The sequence below is a fragment of the Erpetoichthys calabaricus genome, chromosome 1 (assembly GCF_900747795.2).
Source record: "Erpetoichthys calabaricus chromosome 1, fErpCal1.3, whole genome shotgun sequence".
NCBI classification, from domain to species: domain Eukaryota; kingdom Metazoa; phylum Chordata; class Cladistia; order Polypteriformes; family Polypteridae; genus Erpetoichthys; species Erpetoichthys calabaricus.
The window spans coordinates 343,932,105-343,955,090 of NC_041394.2; the positions used below are offsets into that span (position 1 = coordinate 343,932,105).

The 22,986-nt window shown below is 41.7% G+C and overlaps 1 protein-coding gene across 3 annotated transcripts in view; it reads right to left on the reverse strand.

Annotated features, from left to right (window-relative positions):
* Positions 1-22,986, reverse strand: part of LOC114665071 (zinc finger protein 329-like) — a 75,302-nt gene that overhangs the window by 29,435 nt on the left and 22,881 nt on the right. Inside the window, exons 1-2 of one of the 3 annotated variants that reach the window (XM_051926440.1) lie at positions 21,401-21,534; positions 1,394-1,896 (exon numbers count right to left, since the gene is read on the reverse strand). The exons of 1 other annotated variant lie outside the window; for it this stretch is intronic. In XM_051926440.1, coding sequence (XP_051782400.1) covers positions 1,394-1,862 — 469 coding nt within the window. In that variant the 5' untranslated portion in view covers positions 1,863-1,896; positions 21,401-21,534. Of the gene's footprint in view, positions 1-1,393; positions 1,897-21,400; positions 21,535-22,986 lie in introns of those variants that run through there. One more of the 3 variants, XM_051926446.1, reaches the window with a different exon arrangement.

Here is a 22,986-nt window from a genome sequence, read left to right on the forward strand (position 1 = left end):
ATCCGATGCTGCAAACACAGCTGCATCATGGGCACTTCCAGGAGTGCCAACGCAAATGTCTCGTATCATGCACCTGTCATCAACAAGGGCCTGGAGAACAATAGATGGCCACCCTTTGCGATTAATGTAATCGCGGTAGCCTTCCATCGGGGGAAGAATAGGCACATGCGTGCCATCCAGCGCACCGTAAATCTGTGGCACAAGATGCACCAAGGAATTGCGGTATGCAATTTCATTGGCCCCCGCTACAGTCGGAAGTCTGATATAACGCCGCATTAATTTTTCTTTAATAGCGGTGCACACAGCATATACACATTGATGGACGGTAGTTTTACTAACCCCGAAAGTTTCTCTAACTACTCTATACTCGGCGCAGGTTGCCAGCTTGTAAAGGGCGATGGCAATCTGCTTTTGGGTTGGAACCAGTGGTCGGTGGCAACCTGTGATGGGTGCAACATCAGGACTGATGAATCCACACAACATCTCAAACGTCGGCTGTGTCATTATAAAATGTTGCAGCCAGAGATTTTCTGTTAAGTGTCTCTCCACCACCTCCTCCCAGAAGGTCTTATTCCGTCGTCTCTCCCATACCCATGGGTTTCGTCGCACTGGGGTACTTTCTTCGAGCTCTAGGGTTATCAGACAAGCAACTGCTTCATTCTGCTGTCGTCTTCGGATATTATGTACAATTCCAATTATTTGTGAAACTGAAATAACAGTAAGCTGGCAAATTTCAAAAAACTGTCTGAATAATCTCTCCATTTCTTTGTTTCTTTGTTTAGTGGAGGGGGTGTAACGTGGAAAACAAAAGGTAGATAATTTGCGACATACACAAAATTATGTATGGAAACGGCTCAAGGGCAGATTTTTTTCGCGATACAACAAAAGTTATGCGACAGTTCGTTTTGCGGGGGGATGACGTCATCACGCATACCATTTTATCGATAAAAAGCCAGTTTGATGGAAACAGGCTGGAGACAGCAAATTTCGCACATTTTTTTTTACGTATATTCTGTTTGTCGATAACAAAACGTCGCAAAAAACTGGATGGAAACTTAGCTACTGACATTTTACCTCACTGCTCTGATTGCGGACTTGTTTTATCAACATCTGCATGCTGCCCACCTGACCCCACTCCTGTTGACATTTTTACTATGCTTAATGCTGGTCAATGCCAGCCATGCTAGTTTTTAAGCAAAGTAAAGGCGATGAATTCTGCTGCCATAAATGAGTTTGTTCAATACAAAAATGAACGGTTCAACTTAATAGCACAAAATGCACAGAACACAATAAGACTACAATTCTGAGTCAAGTGATAAAAGAAAGGCCATGCATGTCGGGTCAATCCCGTCAGTCCACAGCCTCAAGGTAAGTCTTGTATTTGAGCACCTACCTTCTTGAGAAGGTCTTGAACCTGATGCTTTGGCAGTTATCTTCATGAATATTTCCTGATTTACCTGGACAGAAGGATGCTGTATGGCGGCAGGAGCCTCTTCATCTGGATTAAAACTCTGCCAGTCAGATTCATGCTTGAGGTCCTCTTTCTTTGTAACACTAACAGTTTCCTTTTTTTGTACATTAGTATAATAAGACATTTGTTCAAAGTCTACCGTAAAGTCTAGAGGTCCACAATCACAGTCATCCTCCTCCTCCTTGTTCATGCAGACACTCTCCTGTTCAAGATGTCCAGACCTCCATTTACAGTGCTCTTCATCAACTTCTATGCCATTCATCATAAGGAGGCCCCAGTGCAGTGTGGGATCTGTCTCCTCCTTTACATTGCACACTTCTTCTAAGATGCCTTCGTCATATTTGTGCTGCAAATATTGAGGTTCCTGGACAGCTGGGAATACCTTCTCCATATTGGACAATGTGAGATAGAAGCCTCCTTGTTATCTGTAGAGAGAGAAGACTAGAATTGAGAACTTCAACCAAAAAAAAAAAAAATCATAGTTTATTCTTCAAGTCATTCCTCACACTCATTACAGAGATATTCTTCTTAAGAACTGGTGCTGTTGGCGGAATAGTTCTGATGTATGGGGTCTTGTGGACTTGGGAGAGAGATAGAATGGGAGAGATAAAGACACTGTCAGAGGAGTTGGGGTGGGGTGGGCTTGAGATAGAGAGACCATCAAAAGGAGGATGGATCCCAATTTGGATCTTCACAGTTCTTGAAAACGAATGCACATCGTGTGATCCCCAAATGAGTGATGTGAGGTAGAGTGAGTATATAAGCAATGGGCATGGATTATGGGAGCTGCATGGAATGGAGCGGTGGAAGAAATGAGCAGCCACTGAGGAATGAGACAACCTCCAGTAAATCTTTCATGATAGATGGATAGAGAGACACTGCATTTGACAGTGTTAGGCTGCCAGCATCAGTAATGATAAAATATCAGCCAAATTATGATATGAAGAAATTGTATATACACAGACACTCACTTTTTTTAACATCTCTTGAACTTCTGTAAAGTTTTAATTTCCCACTGGGGACAAATGATTTCTATCTAATCTAATCAAGTGTAATCTAAAAGGTAGCCCCTGCCTCAATCACACCACCTTGCAAGTTCAGTGTTTCATGGCCACTGTTCTAAAAAACCAAAACATAAAATCACAAGGAATGACATTAGAGAGTATGTCTCACATCTTGGACTAACATGGACTCAGCCTGCTCCAGTCTCCATATGGAGAAAATGCAAGACAACACAAATTAGATGGGGAAAAGCAGTAGATAAACCACACAATGCTGGAAGGCAGCACGTTCACAGCAGACCCGGCGATGTATGAAAAATACGCCAAAACACAGTTGATTTCTTTTGCTTGATACAAAGAAGATATCCAAGCGGAACCTACAGCAAGGCAATGGACATGCAGATAAGTCAGGTGTGGGCCTGTGGAAAATTGAAAACTTCTCTGTCGCAATTAGCAGGCAAGAGGAGAGGAAATGTAGCCTCGCCTTAAGAAAAATAGTACTAAAAATCTGTAATCAACTTCTATTTTACTTTTGTTGCCACAAGCAAGCTTCAGAAACGGAAAGCACTACTTCCTTATTCAAAACCTTTGCTTCTTCAAAGTGGAAGCCACAAAGTGGTTCAGGTTTCGACTCCTGCCCCTTCACTTTCATTTTAAAATGCAAGATCTGGCCAGGTCATGTCATTTTTTTAACCTACTTAATCCTGAGCAGGGTCAGGGAGGGGACCAGAGTTTATCCTAGCTAGCTTGGGGTGCAAGGCAGGAACAATCATTCATCGGTATGTCATCGTGACCCTAAAGAGGGTGGGTGTCATTTAATTACAGTGGTGTGAAAAACTATTTGCCCCCTTCCTGATTTCTTATTCTTTTGCATGTTTGTCACACAAAATGTTTCTGATCATCAAACACATTTAACCATTAGTCAAATATAACACAAGTAAACACAAAATGCAGTTTTTAAATGATGGTTTTTATTATTTAGGGAGAAAAAAAAATCCAAACCTACATGGCCCTGTGTGAAAAAGTAATTGCCCCCTTGTTAAAAAATAACCTAACTGTGGTGTATCACACCTGAGTTCAATTTCCGTAGTCACCCCCAGGCCTGATTACTGCCACACCTGTTTCAATCAAGAAATCACTTAAATAGGAGCTGCCTGACACAGAGAAGTAGACCAAAAGCACCTCAAAAGCTAGACATCATGCCAAGATCCAAAGAAATTCAGGAACAAATGAGAACAGAAGTAATTGAGATCTATCAGTCTGGTAAAGGTTATAAAGCCATTTCTAAAGCTTTGGGACTCCAGCGAACCACAGTGAGAGGCATTATACACAAATGGCAAAAACATGGAACAGTGGTGAACCTTCCCAGGAGTGGCCGGCCGACCAAAATTACCCCAAGAGCGCAGAGACGACTCATCCGAGAGGTCACAAAAGACCCCAGGACAACGTCTAAAGAACTGCAGGCCTCACTTGCCTCAATTAAGGTCAGTGTTCACGACTCCACCATAAGAAAGAGACTGGGCAAAAACAGCCTGCGTGGCAGATTTCTAAGACGCAAACCACTGTTAAGCAAAAAGAACATTAGGGCTCGTCTCAATTTTGCTAAAAAACATCTCAATGATTGCCAAGACTTTTGGGAAAATACCTTGTGGACTGATGAGTCAAAAGTTGAACTTTTTGGAAGGCAAATGTCCCGTTACATCTGGCGTAAAAGGAACACAGCATTTCAGAAAAAGAACATCATACCAACAGTAAAATATGGTGGTGGTAGTGTGATGGTCTGGGGTTGTTTTGCTGCTTCAGGACCTGGAAGGCTTGCTGTGATAGATGGAACCATGAATTCTACTGTCTACCAAAAAATCCTGAAGGAGAATGTCCGGCCATCTGTTCGTCAACTCAAGCTGAAGCGATCTTGGGTGCTGCAACAGGACAATGACCCAAAACAAACCAGCAAATCCACCTCTGAATGGCTGAAGAAAAACAAAATGAAGACTTTGGAGTGGCCCAGTCAAAGTCCTGACCTGAATCCAATTGAGATGCTATGGCATGACCTTAAAAAGGCGGTTCATGCTAGAAAACCCTCAAATAAAGCTGAATTACAACAATTTTGCAAAGATGAGTGGGCCAAAATTCCTCCAGAGCGCTGTAAAAGACTCATTGCAAGTTATCGCAAACGCTTGATTGCAGTTATTGCTGCTAAGGGTGGCCCAACCAGTTATTAGGTTCAGGGGGCAATTACTTTTTCATACAGGGCCATGTAGGTTTGGATTTTTTTTTCTCCCTAAATAATCAAAACCACCATTTACAAACTGCATTTTGTGTTTACTTGTGTTATATTTGACTAATGGTTAAATGTGTTTGATGATCAGAAACATTTTGTGTGACAAACATGCAAAAGAATAAGAAATCAGGAAGGGGGCAAATAGTTTTTCACACCACTGTACACCCTGCGGTGGGTTGGCACCCTGCCCAGGCTTGTTTCCTGCCTTGTGCCCTGTGTTGGCTGGGATTGGCTCCAGCAGACCCCCGTGACCCTGTGTTCGGATTCAGCGGGTTGGAAAATGGATGGATGGACCACTGTACACCACATGTAGGAATTAACAGATTTTGTCAACTAAGAGTCCTTAATGAAACCAATTTAAATGTCCATCTGTAAAACAGGTCATCATTTACACACACTCGGTCCATATACACACAGGGAGAACATGCAAACTCCATACAGACCCCGAGCAGGGTGATCATCACACCTGAGCTCATGGCTCTATGTGACAGGAACACATGCTGTGCCCCCACCGCACTGCCCACATCAGTGCTAAATGACCTGAATAAAACTAAATGTGTACGTGTAACATCAGGTCAGTCAATTGCACCAATATCATAAGTACGTGTCTGCTTAACCTTAGGCCGTATGTTATTGGGATTAATAAAGTATCTATCTATCGAAATAAAGCCAATTCCACCCAGAGTGTCAGCAGTAAGTGTCTGCAGCATTATGTTTGCATAAATGGTGGGTGCAGGCCGGTGATGGTGAGTGCTGCAATTCCCCCCACATTTGGCACACAAACATAACCCCCCCCCCCCAATTGCCATTACTGACTGAATATTAAAGCCAGGTGGACACTTGAGCCATTAGACAAATTCTCCATGGTTCTCATTTTCAAACTGGTGATATATTTTAAGTGCCATTCCCCCCAATGACGTTTGGTAAAAACTGACAACTTAGCAGGACATCAACAGTATAAGTCACTAGAAAGTAATGAGGCTTCAGTCTCAGTTCTAGAAGGGAAGGCAGACTTAAGACGTTCACCCATCAGCCCCCGAGCACTCCTGCTACCTGATGGGAACTGTAGTCCCCACATCAGGACTGGCATTTGGGTTGCTCCCACCTACCTGAAACCCCCCTTTCTCCTACCGTTAAAACCCCTCTCTTCAATATGCCATATAGTCGGCACATTAAGTTGGACTAATGACAACATGTGCAAAATTTAAAACTGTTTGCCAACTCATCACTTGTAGTGCCTTTCATATATTCTCACAGGTGGCGCAGTGGTAGTGCTGCTGCTTTGCAGTAAGGGATTGTGGGTTCGCTTCCTGTGTCCTCCCTGTGTGGAGAGTGCTTTGAGTAGTGAGAAAAGCACTATATAAAATGTAAAGAAGTATTATTATTATATATCTCTGATCATGGGGACATGCTGCATGTTTATTAGCATCTGTAAGCGAGAATTCCACTACACTCTGGACAATAAAGACCCCATAAAAGTGTCATATGAAGGTTATAAAACAGCATATCTAATCATCCATCCATCCATCCATTTTCCAACCCGCTGAATCCGAACACAGGGTCACGGGGGTCTGCTGGAGCCAATCCCAGCCAACACATGTAAATGTCAAAGTGCAAAGGGCCCTGTCTAGAGAGACACCAGAGCAGGTCATGTGGTTTAATGGTTTGTCTATTTATTCAGAGTCCTTGGATATCAAGTGATATCTTATTACAAGCCCTCCTGTCCCCCACACTAGTCAGTCACTTAGTCCACGCGTCTGTGCTTTCTCAGCGTAAACACAAACTTTTTAAAGCGTGTGTGAAGTCCGCCCTTGACACGTCACTCTCATTGTCCTTGTAGAGGAATTTCTAGTGCAGTCTAAACCAATGACACTTCCGTCCATTCTCTCAGTTAACGTTTAGCATGCCGAGGTCAGCCACACTCCTACTGGACATCGGAGCACGTCGCCAACAAACAAGTGACAGAACTGAACAGATTCTACACCATTTTCACAAATGTCTCTGACATTTTCCAGTGACATGTATAGCCCTCTCGACCACATCGACGCGAAGACACTGAGGAGCAGAGATGGGAAAGTGATACCGAATCGTCGAAGCTTGCGTCAGTCAATCTGAAGCGTACCGAGTCGAATCACTGTGTCTGAGCCCGAGTCGAAACACGGCTGTCACGTGACCCTAGTGATGGGCCGCTCGATACTGAGGTTTTGACACTGTGTCGAGCTTTTGAAGCACTGGAGCTCGCCGCTTCAAGGCTTGTTTCAAATGCGCCCGTCACATGATTTTGAGTCAGCTTCGAACGTCATCAGTGCTTCACAGCGCGCTTCATTGGTTTGACAGCTTTGGCGCTACATTAACAGATAGCCTATATAAAATGCATCACTTATTCAACAGTGTTGGGTTGTTTGGAGAGAGAGAGAGATTTGGAGAGCTTTGGTGACAGATGGAGACTAACAGCGGAAAACAGCGTTCAAAAGTTAAATAGTATAAATGGATGAGGACCTTCGCAGAATAAAATGACCACAGACTTTTCTGACCTTTTACCGGTGACATGAGGCTGAAACAGTGAGTGCAGCTTCGAGTAGCATCCACTTGCAGAGCCACGGCACCATACGTCACTGCAGTTGTAGACCCGCAGTTACAGACCCGTAAGGGACGTCTCCGTCGTTTCAGGACCGACTTTGTAAATTGACTTTTAGAAGGTTTCAGCAAAGCCCGGAAGGTAACATCGGGTCAAAGACTCATTCAGAAACCAAATAATGCTTTTTTTGAAAACACAGCACCATCTGTTGGACGTAAAAGCAACACACGCTATACTAAATATTTTACGATTCTATTTCAATGTTTCGATCAAATACATTTGTAAGTACGTGAATAAAGGCAGCGACATGGCAGTTTTTGGCGTGCAACCAGAAAGAAGTGATAGGAATAGGGTGATACATATCGATGAAATCACACAGTATTAGGCTGGAAGATAGATAAGCAGCAATGAAGCTGTATGGCGAAGTCTTTCATTTCCCATACATGAACGAAGTCCAGATGTTGTTCACTTAGCAGTACATCTAGAAAATGGACAACGCGTTTATTTCACAGCTGCAAATGTGCAACAAATTACCCTGAATCCACCGACTACAACATTAACTGCTTTCTTTACGTTATGTCAAAATGATGTGTTTGTGAAAACACTGCTGTATTCGGAAGTCCCTACGTATTACACATGGAATGCGAGTAGAAGATCATTTGAACAACGCAAGCGAGGAGAGCGAGTCAACGGACAACCTGGCATATTCAAAGAAACTACGATAGACAGACTGTACACCGTGCATCCCAATCAAGATGAATGCTTCTTTGTTCACATGCTGTTGGTAAATGTGCCCGGTCCAACGTCTTTCCAGCAATTGAGAATTGTCAACGGCGTTACACATGCCACTTTCCGAAATACATGTCAAGCTCAGAATTTATTGGAGAACGGCCGACACTGTGATGTATAAATTAATGACGTGTGGAACACGTCACATGCAAATCAAATTCGTGCATTGTTTGCAATCATATTGACCACCTGCTCTCCTTCATCTCCAACAGTTATGGGAGAAATATAAATCGCACATGGCATGACATTTTCCGTCGAATACGCAAGTAAAATTCAAATATAAACATGGATTTCACAGCAGAAATCTACAAATAAGCGTTGATAATGATTGAAGTTTTGTGCTTAGAAATCGCGAACAAAGTTCTCAATCAATTGGGAATGCCATCACCGAATCGATCTGCTGCTGCTTCGTTCGATGTAGAATTGCGTTGTGAACAAAATTACAACACGGGTGATCTTTTGTCGTATGTGCAATCAAATATTCCTAAGCTAACGCTTCAGCAAAAAGGCATTTACGATCAAATAATGCAAACTGTCAATAACGGGGTTGGAGAAATCTGGAAATTGGGAACGGAAAGGTGCCGATTGATCCGACCTCAGGACGAATTTCATTGCCTCATAACTTCTGCAATTTAGTGACATCAAAAGAAGAATTGGTTGAAAAAATATTTCCCAATATTCAAACCAATTGTAAGAATCACGACTGGCTGAGTGAAAGAGCTATTCTTGCGGCCAAAAACAAAGACATCTACGAACTTAACAATATTATTCAGTCTAACATTCTGCACAGACAATGGAACAACAAAAAATATTGTATACCCACAAGCACTGTGAAATTAAGCATATTAGAAACGTGCGCTCTTTTCTTTCTTTTCCATTTAACCAGACTGAACCACAGCAAAGCTATCTATATAGATATACTAGCAAAATAACTGCGCTTTGCAGCGGTGAAGTACTGCTTTAAAATTTTAAATAATAAACTGAGAGAAAATGTACCAATAATTATTTGTTAAGGATCTCTTTGTATACCACAATGTCAGTTTGCCCCTCCGGTTGTAATATGACCAAGCTGTGCGCTGAGCTTACTCTTGAGCATGCAATGTATAGTTGGCCATGTGAAAAGCAAATCCACAATCGGTTTCGTATTCTGTTTCGTACCTTATCAATTGTGTTATTTGTTTTTTGAACAGGATTGATTCATCGAAGTGATCACTCCTGCTGCGTTCAGTCACTTCACGTGAGCCACTGTCTTGTGTGATGTTGCGATGTCCATGGGTTTATTTAATGACCCGGCAGTTAAAAGTTTCTTGCTACAGCAATTTGAACTCTGTTACGAAGTGATCCAAACTGTCATTTATACCTCGTGTCTTCTCATTAAACTTGTATCTCGCGAATATGGCATTGCAAACGGCAGCGGGTCAGTTCATGTGCTTACGTGGGAGGCGTGATGATGCGATATATTTTGATATATATCAAAATACCTGCGCTTCGCAGCAGCGAAATACTGCTTTATAAATTTTATTAAGAAGAAAAGTAAACCTTTCTAAATTGAGGGAAAATGAATCAATAATTATTTGTTAAGGATCTCTTTGTATAGCACGTTGTCAGTTCTCCCCTCTGGTTGTAATATGACCAACCTGTGTGCTGAGCTTACTCTTGAGCATGCAACGTACAGTTTGCTATGTGAAAATCAGTCTTGCCTCAAATCAATGCCAACCTTTTGTAGGGTCTGTCCCTGAGACTTATTAATTGTCATTGCGAAGCAGAGCCTTAGTGGAAATTGGAGGCGTTTGAATTGAAATGGGAGATCAGAGTGTATAATGGGGATGCGAGGAATAAAAACTCTCTCCCCTGAGCCACCGCCAGTAAAAATAGTTGCCTGAATGAGGTTCTTTTGCAGACACGTGACCTGAAGTCTCGTGCCGTCACAAAGTTTCAGTGGCTGTACGCAAATCCACAATCGGTTTCATATTGTTTTCGTACCTTATCAATTGTGTAATGTGTTTTTTGAACAGGTTTGATTCATCGAAGTGATCACTCCTGCTGCGTTCAGTCACTTCACGTGAGCTGATCTCTTGTGTGATGTTGCAATGTCCAGGGGTTTATTTAATGCTAGCTAAGATCCGGCAGTTAAAAGTTTCTCGCTACGGCAATTTTAACTCTGGCACAAAGTGATCCAAACTGTCGTTTATACCTCGGGTCTTCTCATTAAACTTGTATCTCGCGAATATGGCATTACAAACGGCAGCGGGTCAGTTCACGTGCTTACATGGGAGGCGTGATGACGCGATATATTTTGATATATATCATAATACCCGCGCTTCGCAGCGGCGAAGTACTGCTTTAAAATTTTTATTAAGAAGAAAAGTAAACTTTTTAAACTGAGGGAAAATGAATCAATAATTATTTCTTAAGGATCTCTTTGTATACCACGTTGTCAGTTCGCCCTTCCGGTTGTAATATGACCAAGCTGTGTGCTGAGCTTACTCTTGAGCATGACATCTAATGTGGTTTGTGCCCTTCAGAATGAAAACAGTTTGCATTCACCTTTTTAATAAAAGGCGAGCTTTTAAGCCTGAGAAATCACCCCGTAAATGCACACGTTTAATTGCACATGTGTTAATATGTATGCTTACACAGTATTAAAAGACACTCAACAACGTCATTTACCTTTGTTCCCGCGTTTGATAAAAGGCGAGCTTTTAAGCCTTAGAAATCACCCCGTAAATGCACACGTTTAATTGCACGTGTTAATATGTATGCTTACACAGTATTAAAAGACACTCAAAAATTAACGTCATTTACCTTCGTTCCCACGTTTGACTCGTGCTGTAAATCTCTTCCTTGTTTTTAGTTCACGTGATTACGTAGGAGGCGTGATGACGCCTCCTCCATTAGAGTATATGGACAAAAAACAGGTTCCAGTTATGACCATTACGTGTAGAATTTCGAAATGAAACCTGCCTAACTTTTGTAAGTAAGCTGTAAGGAATGAGCCTGCCAAATTTCAGCCTTCTACCTACACGGGAAGTTGGAGAATTAGTGATGAGTCAGTCAGTGAGGGCTTTGCCTTTTATTAGTATAGATATATATGTATATATACATATATACATATACATATATACACGGCATTTGTAGTCTGAATCACAATCTGAATGTATGGGTGGTTACCTACCAGGTAACGCTTGTGGTTGGCCAGCAAGTCAGCTAACATCCACCACTGTGCCCTCAGTTGTGAGAAGCAGATCATAGAATGTTTGAAAATAGTTTACTGTCAAATAATGCAAAGAGTACGCGACACGTGTTTCGCCCTAATTCTGGGCTCATCAGGCATACACACTCACTGCACACCCTTACGGGAATCGAACCTCGGACGTCAGCGCTAGAGGCGAAGCCCCTAACATTACGCCACGGCGTGTGGTTCATTTATTTGACAGCATGTAGATCGGGGTAATTACATTCACGGCATTCGTAGTCTGAATCACAATCTGATTGTATGGGTGGTTACCTACCAGGTAACGCTTGTGGTTGTCCAGCAAGTCAGCTAACATCCGCCACGGTGCCCTCAGTTGTGAGAAGCAGATCATAGAATGGTTGAAAATAGTTTACTGTCAAATAATGCAGAGTACGCGACACGTGTTTCGTCCTTATTCTGGGCTCATCAGGTGTACACACTCACTGCATATAGCCAAATTCCCACGCTTCGCAGCGGTGAAGTATTGCTTTTAAATTTTAAAGAAAAGAAAACCTTTTTAAATTGAGGGAAAATATACCAATAACAATTTGTTAAGGATCTGTTTTTTTGTGAAGCTGCCATGACACAGCCTGTCCGCTGTTTTATAAACGAACGCCATATAAGGCCGTCCTTTCTCCTTGCTTAGCGGTTCTGTATTGTTTTATTGTTCATTTATTACAATTGTTATAGCTATTGTGTAGGTATTTGAGACTCACTTTTCTGTTCAGGTACCCATTTCCTTTATGTAATCCGCAGATTCTCCACTATTTTGTGTTCGTTTATTACGATTATAGTTATTTATTGATTCCCTTCTTTAGCTGACTGCCTGCTCATATAAGGCGCTCTGCTGTTTTTTTGTGAAGCAGTCTTTACACAGCTTCTCTGCTGTTTTATAAACGAATGCCATATAAGGCCATCCTTTTTCCTTGCTTCGCCAAGGAAGCAGCCTTTTTATTTAATCCACGGGTTCTCCGCTGTTTTATTCTTCGTTTATTACGATTGTTATAGTTCTCTTTGTATACCACGTTGTCAGTTCAGCACTCCGGTTGTAATATGACCAAGTTGTGCAAGCTTACTGTTGAGAATGCAACGTATAGTTGTACAGGAGAAAAGCAATCTTGCCAAACTTAATTTAAACTTACGGTTTACACCGTGCTTTGTTTCCGCCGTTGCTGCACTTATGAATATGCTTGTATGCGTCACTCGCTCTCTTCTTATTGTTTCGCTGCCTTCTCAATTGTGTAATGAGTGATCACATGTGCTGCGTTCAGTCATGGTATTGCAAACGGCAGCGGGAGCGTTTCTATAAACTTAATTTAAACTTACGGTTTACACCGTGCTTTGTTTCCGCAGTAGCTGCACTTACGAATATGCTTGTATGCGTCACTCGCTCGCTTCTTATTGTTTCACTGCCTTCTCAATTGTGTAATGAATGTTTTCTTCAGTGCTCTTTGGGGCTCTTCCTTGTTTTCTACATACTGCATTCACAGTCAGTTCACGTGATTACGTGGGAGGCGTGATGATGCGATACGCAACTCCGCCTCCCACGGCCAGCGAGCTGCAGTCCATTACAGTATATGGACAAAAAAGAGGTTCCAGTTATGACCGTTATGCTTTGAATTTCGAAATGAAACCTACCTAACTTTTGTAAGTAAGCTGTAAGGAATGAGCCTGCCAAATTTCAGCCTTCCACCTACACGGGGAGTTGGAGAATTAGTGATGAGTGAGTCAGTGAGGGCTTTGCCTTTTATTAGTATAGATTTATATATATCTGCATATAAATATCTCATCTATATATATATATATATATATATATATATGTATATGTATATAGATAGATATATATAGATATATTTATATGCAGATATATATAAATCTATACTAATAAAAGGCAAAGCCCTCACTGACTCACTCATCACTAACTCTTCAAATTCCCATGTAGGTAGAAGGCTGACATTTCGCAGGCTCATTCCTTACAGCTTACTTACAAAAGTTAAGCAGGCTGTATTTCGAAATTCTACACGTAACGGTCATAACGGTCGACAACGTCCGCCATGTTAAACTTTCTTATTTATGGCCCCATCTTCACGAAATTTGGTAGGCGGCTTCCCTGCGCTAACTGAAACCGATGTACGTACTTATTTCGGTGGTATGACACCACTGTCGGCCACCATATTGAACTTTCCAACGGTCTTTGTTACTTAATGGGCCCATCTTCAAGAAATTTAGTACACGGGTTCGCAACGATAACTGAATCTTACTTACGTACATATATACGTCCATAGCCTGCAGCTCGGTCCACACTCTGAATCTTCCAGGCACTCCTGAGCATAATCTAATTTTGAAGGTTGGGGCTGAGAAACTTACAGCCACCGAAACTTTGTAATGTCATGAGACTTCAGGTCACATGCCTGCAAAAGAACCTAATTGAGGCAACTATTTTTACTGGCAGTGGCCTAGGGGAGAGAGTTTTTATTCCTCGCATCCCCGTTATACCCTCTGATCTCACATTTCAATTCAAACGCCTCCAATTTCCACTAAGGCTCTGCTTCGCAATGACAATTAATAAGTCTCAGAGACAGACCCTACAAAAGGTTGGCATTGATTTGAGGCAAGATTGCTTTTCACATGGCCAACTATACGTTGCATGCTCAAGAGTAAACTCAGCGCACAGCTTGGTTATATTACAACCGGAGGGGCGATACAAAAGAGATCCTTAACAAATAATTATTGGTACATTTTCCCACAGTTTATTACTTAAAATTTTAAAGCAGTACTTCGCCGCTGCGAAGCGCGGGTATTTTGCTAGTATGTATATAAAAAGACGCGCGTATTTGAATGCAACGTTGTCTGAAAATTTCAAAGCAATCGGTGAAGAACTTTTTAAGGTTTTGAACAAACGAACATTTGGTTTTGGCAGCCAAGCGCTTTTTTTCCCCAACCTAGAAGACCTCTCTTGAGATCCGTTTAATCTTCCAAGGTAGTTTCAATACCCATTTCCTGCACCGAGTCATCTCCCCTTTTATGAGTGACTGTGTTAGTGGCCGTACTTCGTACAAGTCTTTGAATCCACTGAATACTTGTAACTGGTGTCGCCCATCGGCTACTTTCGACAGGGAATGGAAGCAATTGTCGAGTAACAAAAATAATTTGTAAGTGATTTTGCATTGAAGAAATAGTAAAAACTGGATCACTTAATAATAATAATAATTCATTACATTTATATAGCGCTTTTCTCAGTACTCAAAGCGCTATCCACACAGGGAGGAACCGGGAAGCGAACCCACAATCTTCCACAGTCTCCTTACTGCAAAGCAGCAGCACTACCACTGCGCCAATACCTAAAGAAATACACACAGCAAATGCAATTGAGAATACACCAGAATCTGTACGATTTAATTGTTGCTGTGCGTCTTCATAAACTATGGGAGGTTTGTAAGGAAACAAAGCTGCTCTTCGGTGAGGTTAAATTTTTTTTAGCAGTGTTTAAACTGTCATAGACATGAATTACAGCACCATCATAATAGGTACACACCCAGTGAGTCACTCGTTCAGTAGCTGCTGAAGGTAATATTTGAATGTGTTTTGCATTTTGTGGAATGGGCATTACAGGTATGTCAGGAGTCCACATTAGCAAAACCTTTTGAGGTTGGAAAATTGTATGCGCAGCTAAAATTTCGTTGAATTTGCTCATGTGATCTGTTGATAAAAAAATCATTATTTACCAACTCATTCATTGCAAAATCTGACAGTGGTAAGATCACTCCTTCCATAACACTAAACACAAACACTAAGTAGACACTAACACTAAAAAAACAGCAACACCACCGGGAAGAACACTAAAGGAGATAAAGTAAAAGTCTACTAAACTTCTTTATTATAACTGCTTTATTGTAGCAGGTGAGGGGACGCTGGAGCACGCTTGTTGTTGCCGCTCCTCCCTGTTAACAACACTTTTCGCAAAATTCGCCTTAATTCTGCACTTTCTTATGCTTGTTTTATTTCATTTATTGTAGTTCGTGGATACAGCTGACTTGATTTGCATGGATTTGGCTTAATATTTACAGATTTTATGGACTCCACTTTACTGGGAACAGCTGAGTCTGTGGATCACGGGACGAGACCTAAGAACATTTCTTTGTACCTGGAGAGAGAGAGAGAGAGAGAGAGAGAGAGAGAGAGAGAGAGAGAGAGAGAGACTTTATTAATCCCAGGGGGAAATTCACAATCTAGCACCTCGGGATGATCTGTCTCCATGATTATATTCACTATGCTGACCTGCTCCCATTTCATCTTACAGGGAACTGATCTGATGTTCATACAAACCTGGCTTATGGCTCAGGGGCTATCACGCCTGAAATTAACAAGTGTTACTATTTATGGCTGTGTATTGGAACATCCAAATCTTGCTTCCTCCTGCTGCTGTGCTTTCTGCTGCTTGCTATCGCCACTCACGTACGCTACCACACCCGCCTGTCCTACCGGCTCCGTTGTGCTGTGCTGCTTCTACACTGCTATCAGCTAAGTATCACTCACTATTTTAGCGCTTCGAGTACTGAGAAAAGCGCTATATAAATGTAATGAATTATTATTATTTATTATTAAACACTAAAGTACAAAACAAAGTAGAAAGTAACACTAAACCGCAACACCGCCGGGAACACCGGCTCACCGCGTCTACTAAACACTAAGAAACACTAAGTAGAAACACTAAAGGAAAAAAATACTATTCAGTAAGCACCGCGTCTACTAAACAGTAAATCAGTAAAGGAGAAAGGACGGCAAGACCGCGTCAGCTGCACAGCTCAGCTCAGAGCGAAATGAAGTGAATGAAATGAGGTGAATGGGAGGGGAGAGGATCACATGACTCCAACTCCCGCCTTAACTCTCTGTCCCTCCACATACACACAAACACAGTCACACGGATCCCAACTCTCCTTTATATATAAAGATTTTTTTTTTTTTTTTTTTTTAAATCAGAAGGTCACTTTATTTTAACAAGCAATGTAAATAACCTGTTTACTCTTTACCCTCAGATCACATTCTATTTGTTGCAGAACTGAATATTTTCGTTTTCTACACAATACTGTAACATCTGTACAGTTCCGCAGGCTAAAATAACACAGTGAGATACACAAACGCACTCACTATGCATACATACTACAGGTACCGTCACAGGTACCCTGTGGACTGGGCTGTACATGCTAGGGTCTTTGGCACATGTCGTCCCAGTAGCATGTGAGGTGTCACCAATGGTTTACCCTGCTCCTCAAGATGGCTCTTTCTCCTTCTCTCTGTTCTAGTCTCAGTTCAAGGTTTTCCAGATGGCAAAAGTATTTTTTTCTGAGATGTTCAATATTTTGAAAAAATTGCCTATGGCCAGCATCCAGCGTAATGTTTTGTCTAAATTCTCCACTGCTCTTTTTGTAGCATTATAGTCCATTATTGTTTCTATCCCTATGCAGGTCACATTGTGAACCAAGGATGTGTTATTTGTTTAGAACAACTTTAATGTTTTCACTGGCCTATTCTGTGTGGCCAGCAGTTGACATGGGAGCTCTGGCTTATTTTTCCTTATTGTGCTAAGCATCGTTCCCTTCCTCTTGAGGAGCTACTGTCCCAGTTTGTGTAAAAATAAGTTATTGCATGTGGCGTTGTGTCCATGCAGCTTATGTCTTGTCCAGGGCAACCCTCATGCCTTAATTTCTCACAGGAGTTCCTTCATCTGACTTCCCTTTGTTAATGAAATGACATCCTCTGCTCTTCTGTATCTCTATGCTTCCCCTTGAGCAAGTTTTTCATAGCTTTGGACTGGCTTATCTTTTTATGCAGATGATGCTTATTTCAGTGATCTGTTTCAGTGTTAAAAGTGACACTTCATCACAGCTTTCTCAGCTCACAACTTGCCTCAGTGAAATTAAATTAAAACCTGAACAGAGTAAAACCTTTTTAAAATTAAATTGCAACATAACTGAACTCCTGCAAAGTGGCACTAAAGTGCAACTAAAGAAAACAAGCTCCTCTTCAACCATTCATCAGACCTTCTTTTACTGCAAAGAATCTCGGTGTCACTTTGATTCCTCCTTTTCTTATTTCACCCATGTAAGCCAAATTAAGAAACTTCCACCTGTGTCACATTCCTTATGATTGCTCATTCCTCTCCTGCTGTTCTAATGCTGAGAAACTTGTCCCTGCTTTTATCACATCCCACATTGATTATTGTAAGTCACTACTGGCAGGTGCCATTTCTAATCATATATCACAGCTCCAGCGGATTCAAAACTCAACTGCAAGAGTCCAGACACAAACCAACAACAGCGAGCACATCACAGCCATCCTGCTGCACCTTCACTGCTCCCTGTGTCTTACAGGGCTGAATATCAAATTCTGTTATTAACCTGACCACTAAAGGTCCTCTGATTCTGTGCCCCTCACTAACCCGCACTCTGTGGGTGACAGCACGGCCTTCAGCTGTATAGCACCCTGACTGTGGAATGACTTCCCGACATTACTGACATCAGCTGACTCCATTCATTTGTTTAGGAAGACATTAAACAAACCTGACATTCTGCCCCTTATTTCAGTTTACCCCCTCTGTCTGTTACTCATGTACTCAGGGTTTGCATTTTTGTCACAAGTTATGTTATTTGTTCAAGACTTTTTTTCTTTTAATGGCCCATCGTTTATAATAAGTGACCAAAACTAGAGTACTTCAATATAATGCAATTAATAAATAGCATAATTCAGTGTAGAATATGTATTGCCGTTTTCTTCACATACATGTTTAAATATATTAGATTGGCTTAAATGTTAATTCTAAATTGGTTTAGAACAATATTGCGCACATGCATACAATATTTTAAAAAACGTAATCACTTTTATTATTAACATCCCCTGACCATCACTGAATTGTACTGTATACTTCACTTCATTTCATGAATGTAAACAAAAAACTGTTTTCAATTAACACAGATCTTCATGATTTTAATTTTGTCGACATGTTAAATGGTTCCCACAGACCCGAAAACGTAAAATATTAACATTTCAAAGAAACGATCTGTATAGTTTAGTTTGATGTATGACACGACGTGATGGCAGAAACCCTGTGAACTGCACAATGATGCGTATTATTTGGTTTGATGTACTTTTTTATTCCTTCTCATTTTTATCGCTTAATTTCTGAACGGTCCTTCACCCAATGTTACTTTCCGGGCTTTGCCAAGACCTGCCGAAACCTTCCAAAAGTAATTTGTCAGTCCTGAAACGACAGAGACGTCACTTCCAGGTCTACAACCATAGACATAGAATTACTAGACGCCGCATGACCAGCAGCATCGTATGTCAACATCGCCGCCATATTGCGAGTGGCACTGCTGTGGCGTGAAGTAAAGAATAATGTGCTGCATGGGATTGTACAAACCGCTGTACGCTCCAAACTAGATCCCGGGGGATTATATTTCATAGGTAAGGCTGAACAATTGTTTTGGTTATATTTGGCCATTAGAAAATCCAGTTTTATAATCTTAGCACTCAAGGTCACCTTACAATAAAATTAAACAACATTTGTAAAATGAAAACAAGAGAATGATAAATCAAAAAGCAATAATTAGCAAACAAACAAAGATAACTGGCAGTAGCAGTGCAAAATCCAAAATTGGTATGCCAGTTTGAAAAGATTTTTGAGTGCAGTTTTAAAATGTGTTATTGAATCGAGCTGACGAATATGAGAGGGAAGAGAATTCCAGAGTTGAGGAGCACTATGAGAAACGCTCGAGCTTCCATAGCACAGAGTTTGACGTGTGTTACAGAAAGTAGAGCTGCAGATGTGGATCCGAGTCAGTGAGAGGAGTGTACAGTAAGTCTGTAGGAGATCAGTGGGGTTGTGGAGAGCTTTAAATGTTAAGAGCGGTATTTAGTATTGTATTCTGTAGTTAACAGGGATCCAGTGAAGTTGAGAGAGAATAGGTATAATATGTTCAGTGGATTTAGAACAGCAGGTTATTATCCTGTCAGCAGAATTTTGAAGAAGTTGTAAGCGATTGATAAGTTTTTGTGGGATGCCAGATACAATAGCATTACAGTAATCTATACGTGAGGTGAATAGAGCATTAACCAATACTTCAGTACTGTGTTGCACAAGAATAGGACATCTAGAAATGTTTTGTAGATGGAAGAAGGCAGTCTGAGAAATGTTACTTATATGGGAGGAATTTAATTATAATTATTATTTAATAATTGCCATTATTAGTGTATAAATGGATATAAAATAATTACATGTAAACGATTCGCCAAAATCAGTTGTATGTAAACGATACGGTTTTAAACATTGTTTTTTCATCAGAAAACCCCGTTTCCACGTCTACCTGTATTAGTTTAAATGGCACTTTTGCCACTCGCAATAGGGTGTACGTGCTGATGTATCGTGTCGACTGGACAACACAGTGAATGCGGTGTCTATGTCTATGTCTACAACCGCGGTGACGTATGGTGCTGTGGCTCTGCAAGTGGATAGTATTGGCAGCTTCACTTGCGCTCTTGAGAGTTTGCCTTGACCTCCGTTAAACATCAGATGTCGCTGTTCATTCTGGGGCTGAGGCTTCAAAGCTTCGAATCTTTTTCGGCACAAGTAGAAAGAAAGCATCAAAACTTCACGAGGCTTTATTTTCCCATCACTACTAATAAGCTGAGACAGCTGACCTAACGACGACGCTGTCCACAAAGCACGCACATCGCCAACGGGCACGACTACGTGAGCCATGGCGCATACGTGAAATCAAATGGCAAAGTTAACGAGTTCAGAAATAACGTTGACTTTTGACCTATTGTCAACAATACGAAATAAAAAAAGAATAATCCATTAAGCCATAAATGACATATCTGTGGTCTAATTGCATTTGGAGAGATCGCGAGCCACGTTATTTTTATTGGTTGTTCTTTATTTTCATGAAGAAAAACTCTGACTTCTTTTTGTGGGCGCTAAGTAAAAAAAATCAACAGCCGCTCCGCGTTTCTCTCCAAACGAAATTTCACGTGATCCATCATGGCGGGTTCCGAAGGCGTGTGCACACACCACCTACAGCAGGGGGTGTCGAACTCCAGACCTTGAGGGCCGCAGTGGCTACAGGTTTTCATTCTAACCCTTTTACTAATCAGCGAGTAGTTTTCACTGCAAATTAACTAATTTTCCATTCATTTCAATAGCCCTGTTTTTAAGGATTCAGTCCTCTGAATTTGTTTCTTCATTAAATGGCAGCCAAACAAATGAGACGTGAAACGAGCCAACAGATGACCAGCTAAACTGGGATTTCAAACTCCAACCAGTCTCTTAATGAGAAGCTGATTCTTGCTGTTAATTAAGCCCATTATTTAATTCAATGGCTTGTTGCTGCTCTCATTCTGCCACAGCAGACATTTCCAAATCTGTTGCTTTTTCTGTCATATGGTAGCTTGTTGTCTCATTATTGTTTAGCTACTAATTAAGGAAAGAGACAATTAAGGGGCCCGAGTCAAGTTAATTAAAACTAAAGCAAAATAAGTTAATTAGTAAAAACGGCTCACTAATGAAGATGAAGGTTAGAATGAAAACATGCTGCCACTGCGGCCTTCGAGGACTGGAGTTCGATACCTGTGACCTACAGGCTGGCAAGTGAGAGACACGGGAGGCTTAGTCAGTCTGGGTGACGTGCACAAGGTTAAGGTTACGGGCAGACAGGGGGCGAATGAAAACGGCAGTGGGTGGGCACAATTTCGGTCACTAGCGAAGCTCTAAAGCCAAGGAAGGCACCACGGATTAACGAGAAAGAAAAGAAACCCCGAGCTGCAGCGAACGTAAATCTTTAAGAAAGCAGACAGCGCTATTACCGCAGATGTGCAGCCATAATGCAGAAAACCACGAAATAGAAAGGAACAGAAGCTGCGCGAAGTGTGCGGACATTTATAAAGTTTGAAACGGGGGTGTGAGGAGCAGTGCGGAAACACCTATGAGGGTTTCTAAGGACTGGCTGCCCAGTCCTCGCGTCTTCTCGTTTATGGCGCAAATACGTACCTGCCCGGGTATCTCAATCCGCGTCTTCCACTCGACTAATGATGGGCCGTTCGATACCGAGGTTTCGACACTGTGTCGAGTTTTAGAAGCACTTGTGCTCGGAAGGTCGCTTCTACGCTTGTTGCAAATGCGCCCATCACGTGATTTTTGAGGCACGCTAGCGTGATGACGTCATTGATATATGTGCCATAGACATAGAATTACAAGACGCCGCATGACCAGCAGCATCGAACGTCAACGTTGCCACCATATTGCGAGTGGCACTGCTGTGGAGTGAAGTAATGAATAATGTGCTGCTTGGGATTGTACAAACCGCTGTACGCTCCAAACCAGATAATGGGGGATTACATTTCATAGGTAAGGCTGAACAATTATTTTAGTTATATTTGGCCATTAGAAAATCCCATTTTATAATCTTAGCACTCAAGGTCACCTCACAATAGATAGATAGATTTCACATAAAATTAAAACAAACCTCCATCCATCCATTTTCCAACCCGCTGAATCCGAACACAGGGTCACGGGGGTCTGCTGGAGCCAATCCCAGCCAACACAGGGCACAAAGCAGGAACCAATCCCGGGCAGGGTGCCAACCCACCGCAGGACACACACAAACACACCAAGCACACACTAGGGCCAATTTAGAATCGCCAATCCACCTAACTAGCATGTCTTTGGACTGTGGGAGGAAACCGGAGCGCCTGGAGGAAACCCACGCAGACACGGGGAGAACATGCAAACTCCACGCAGGGGGGACCCGGGAATCGAACCCAGGTGTCCCAACTGCGAGGCAGCAGCGCTACCCACTGCACCACCGTGCCGCTAAAACAAACATTAAAATTAAATAAAATAAATAAATAAAATTAAACAACATTAGTAAAATTAAAACGAGAATGATGTCCTGCGGTGGGTTGGCACCCTGCCCAGGATTGGTTCCTGCCTTGTGCCCTGTGTTGGCTGGGATTGGCTCCAGCAGACCCCCGTGACCCTGTGTTCGGATTCAGCGGGTTGGAAAATGGATGGATGGAAAACGAGAATGATAAATCAAAAAGCAATAATTAGCAAACAAAGATAACTAGCAGTAACAGTGCAAAATTCACAGTTGGTATGCCAATTTGAAAAGATAAGTTTTGAGGGCAGTTTTAAAATGTGTTATTGAATCGAGCTGACGTATATGAGAGGGAAGAGAATTTCAGAGTTGAGGAGCACAATGAGAGACGCTCAAGCTCCCATAGAACAGAGTTTGATGTGCGGTACAGAAAGTAAAGCTGCAGATGAGGATCTGAAGGAGCGAGAGGAGTGTAAGTCTGGAGGAGATCAGTGGGTTTGTGGAGAGCTTTAAATGTTAAGAGCGGTATTGTGTATTGTATTCTGTAGTTAACAGGGAGCCAGTGAAGTTGAGAGAGAAGAGGTGTAATATGTTCAGTGGATTTAGAACAGCAGGTTATTATCCTGGCAGCAGAATTTTGAAGAAGTTGTAAGCGATTGATAAGTTTTTGTGGGATGCCAGATAGAATAGCATTACAGTAATCTATACGCGAGGTGAATAGAGCATTAACCAATACTTCAGTACTGTGTTGCGCAAG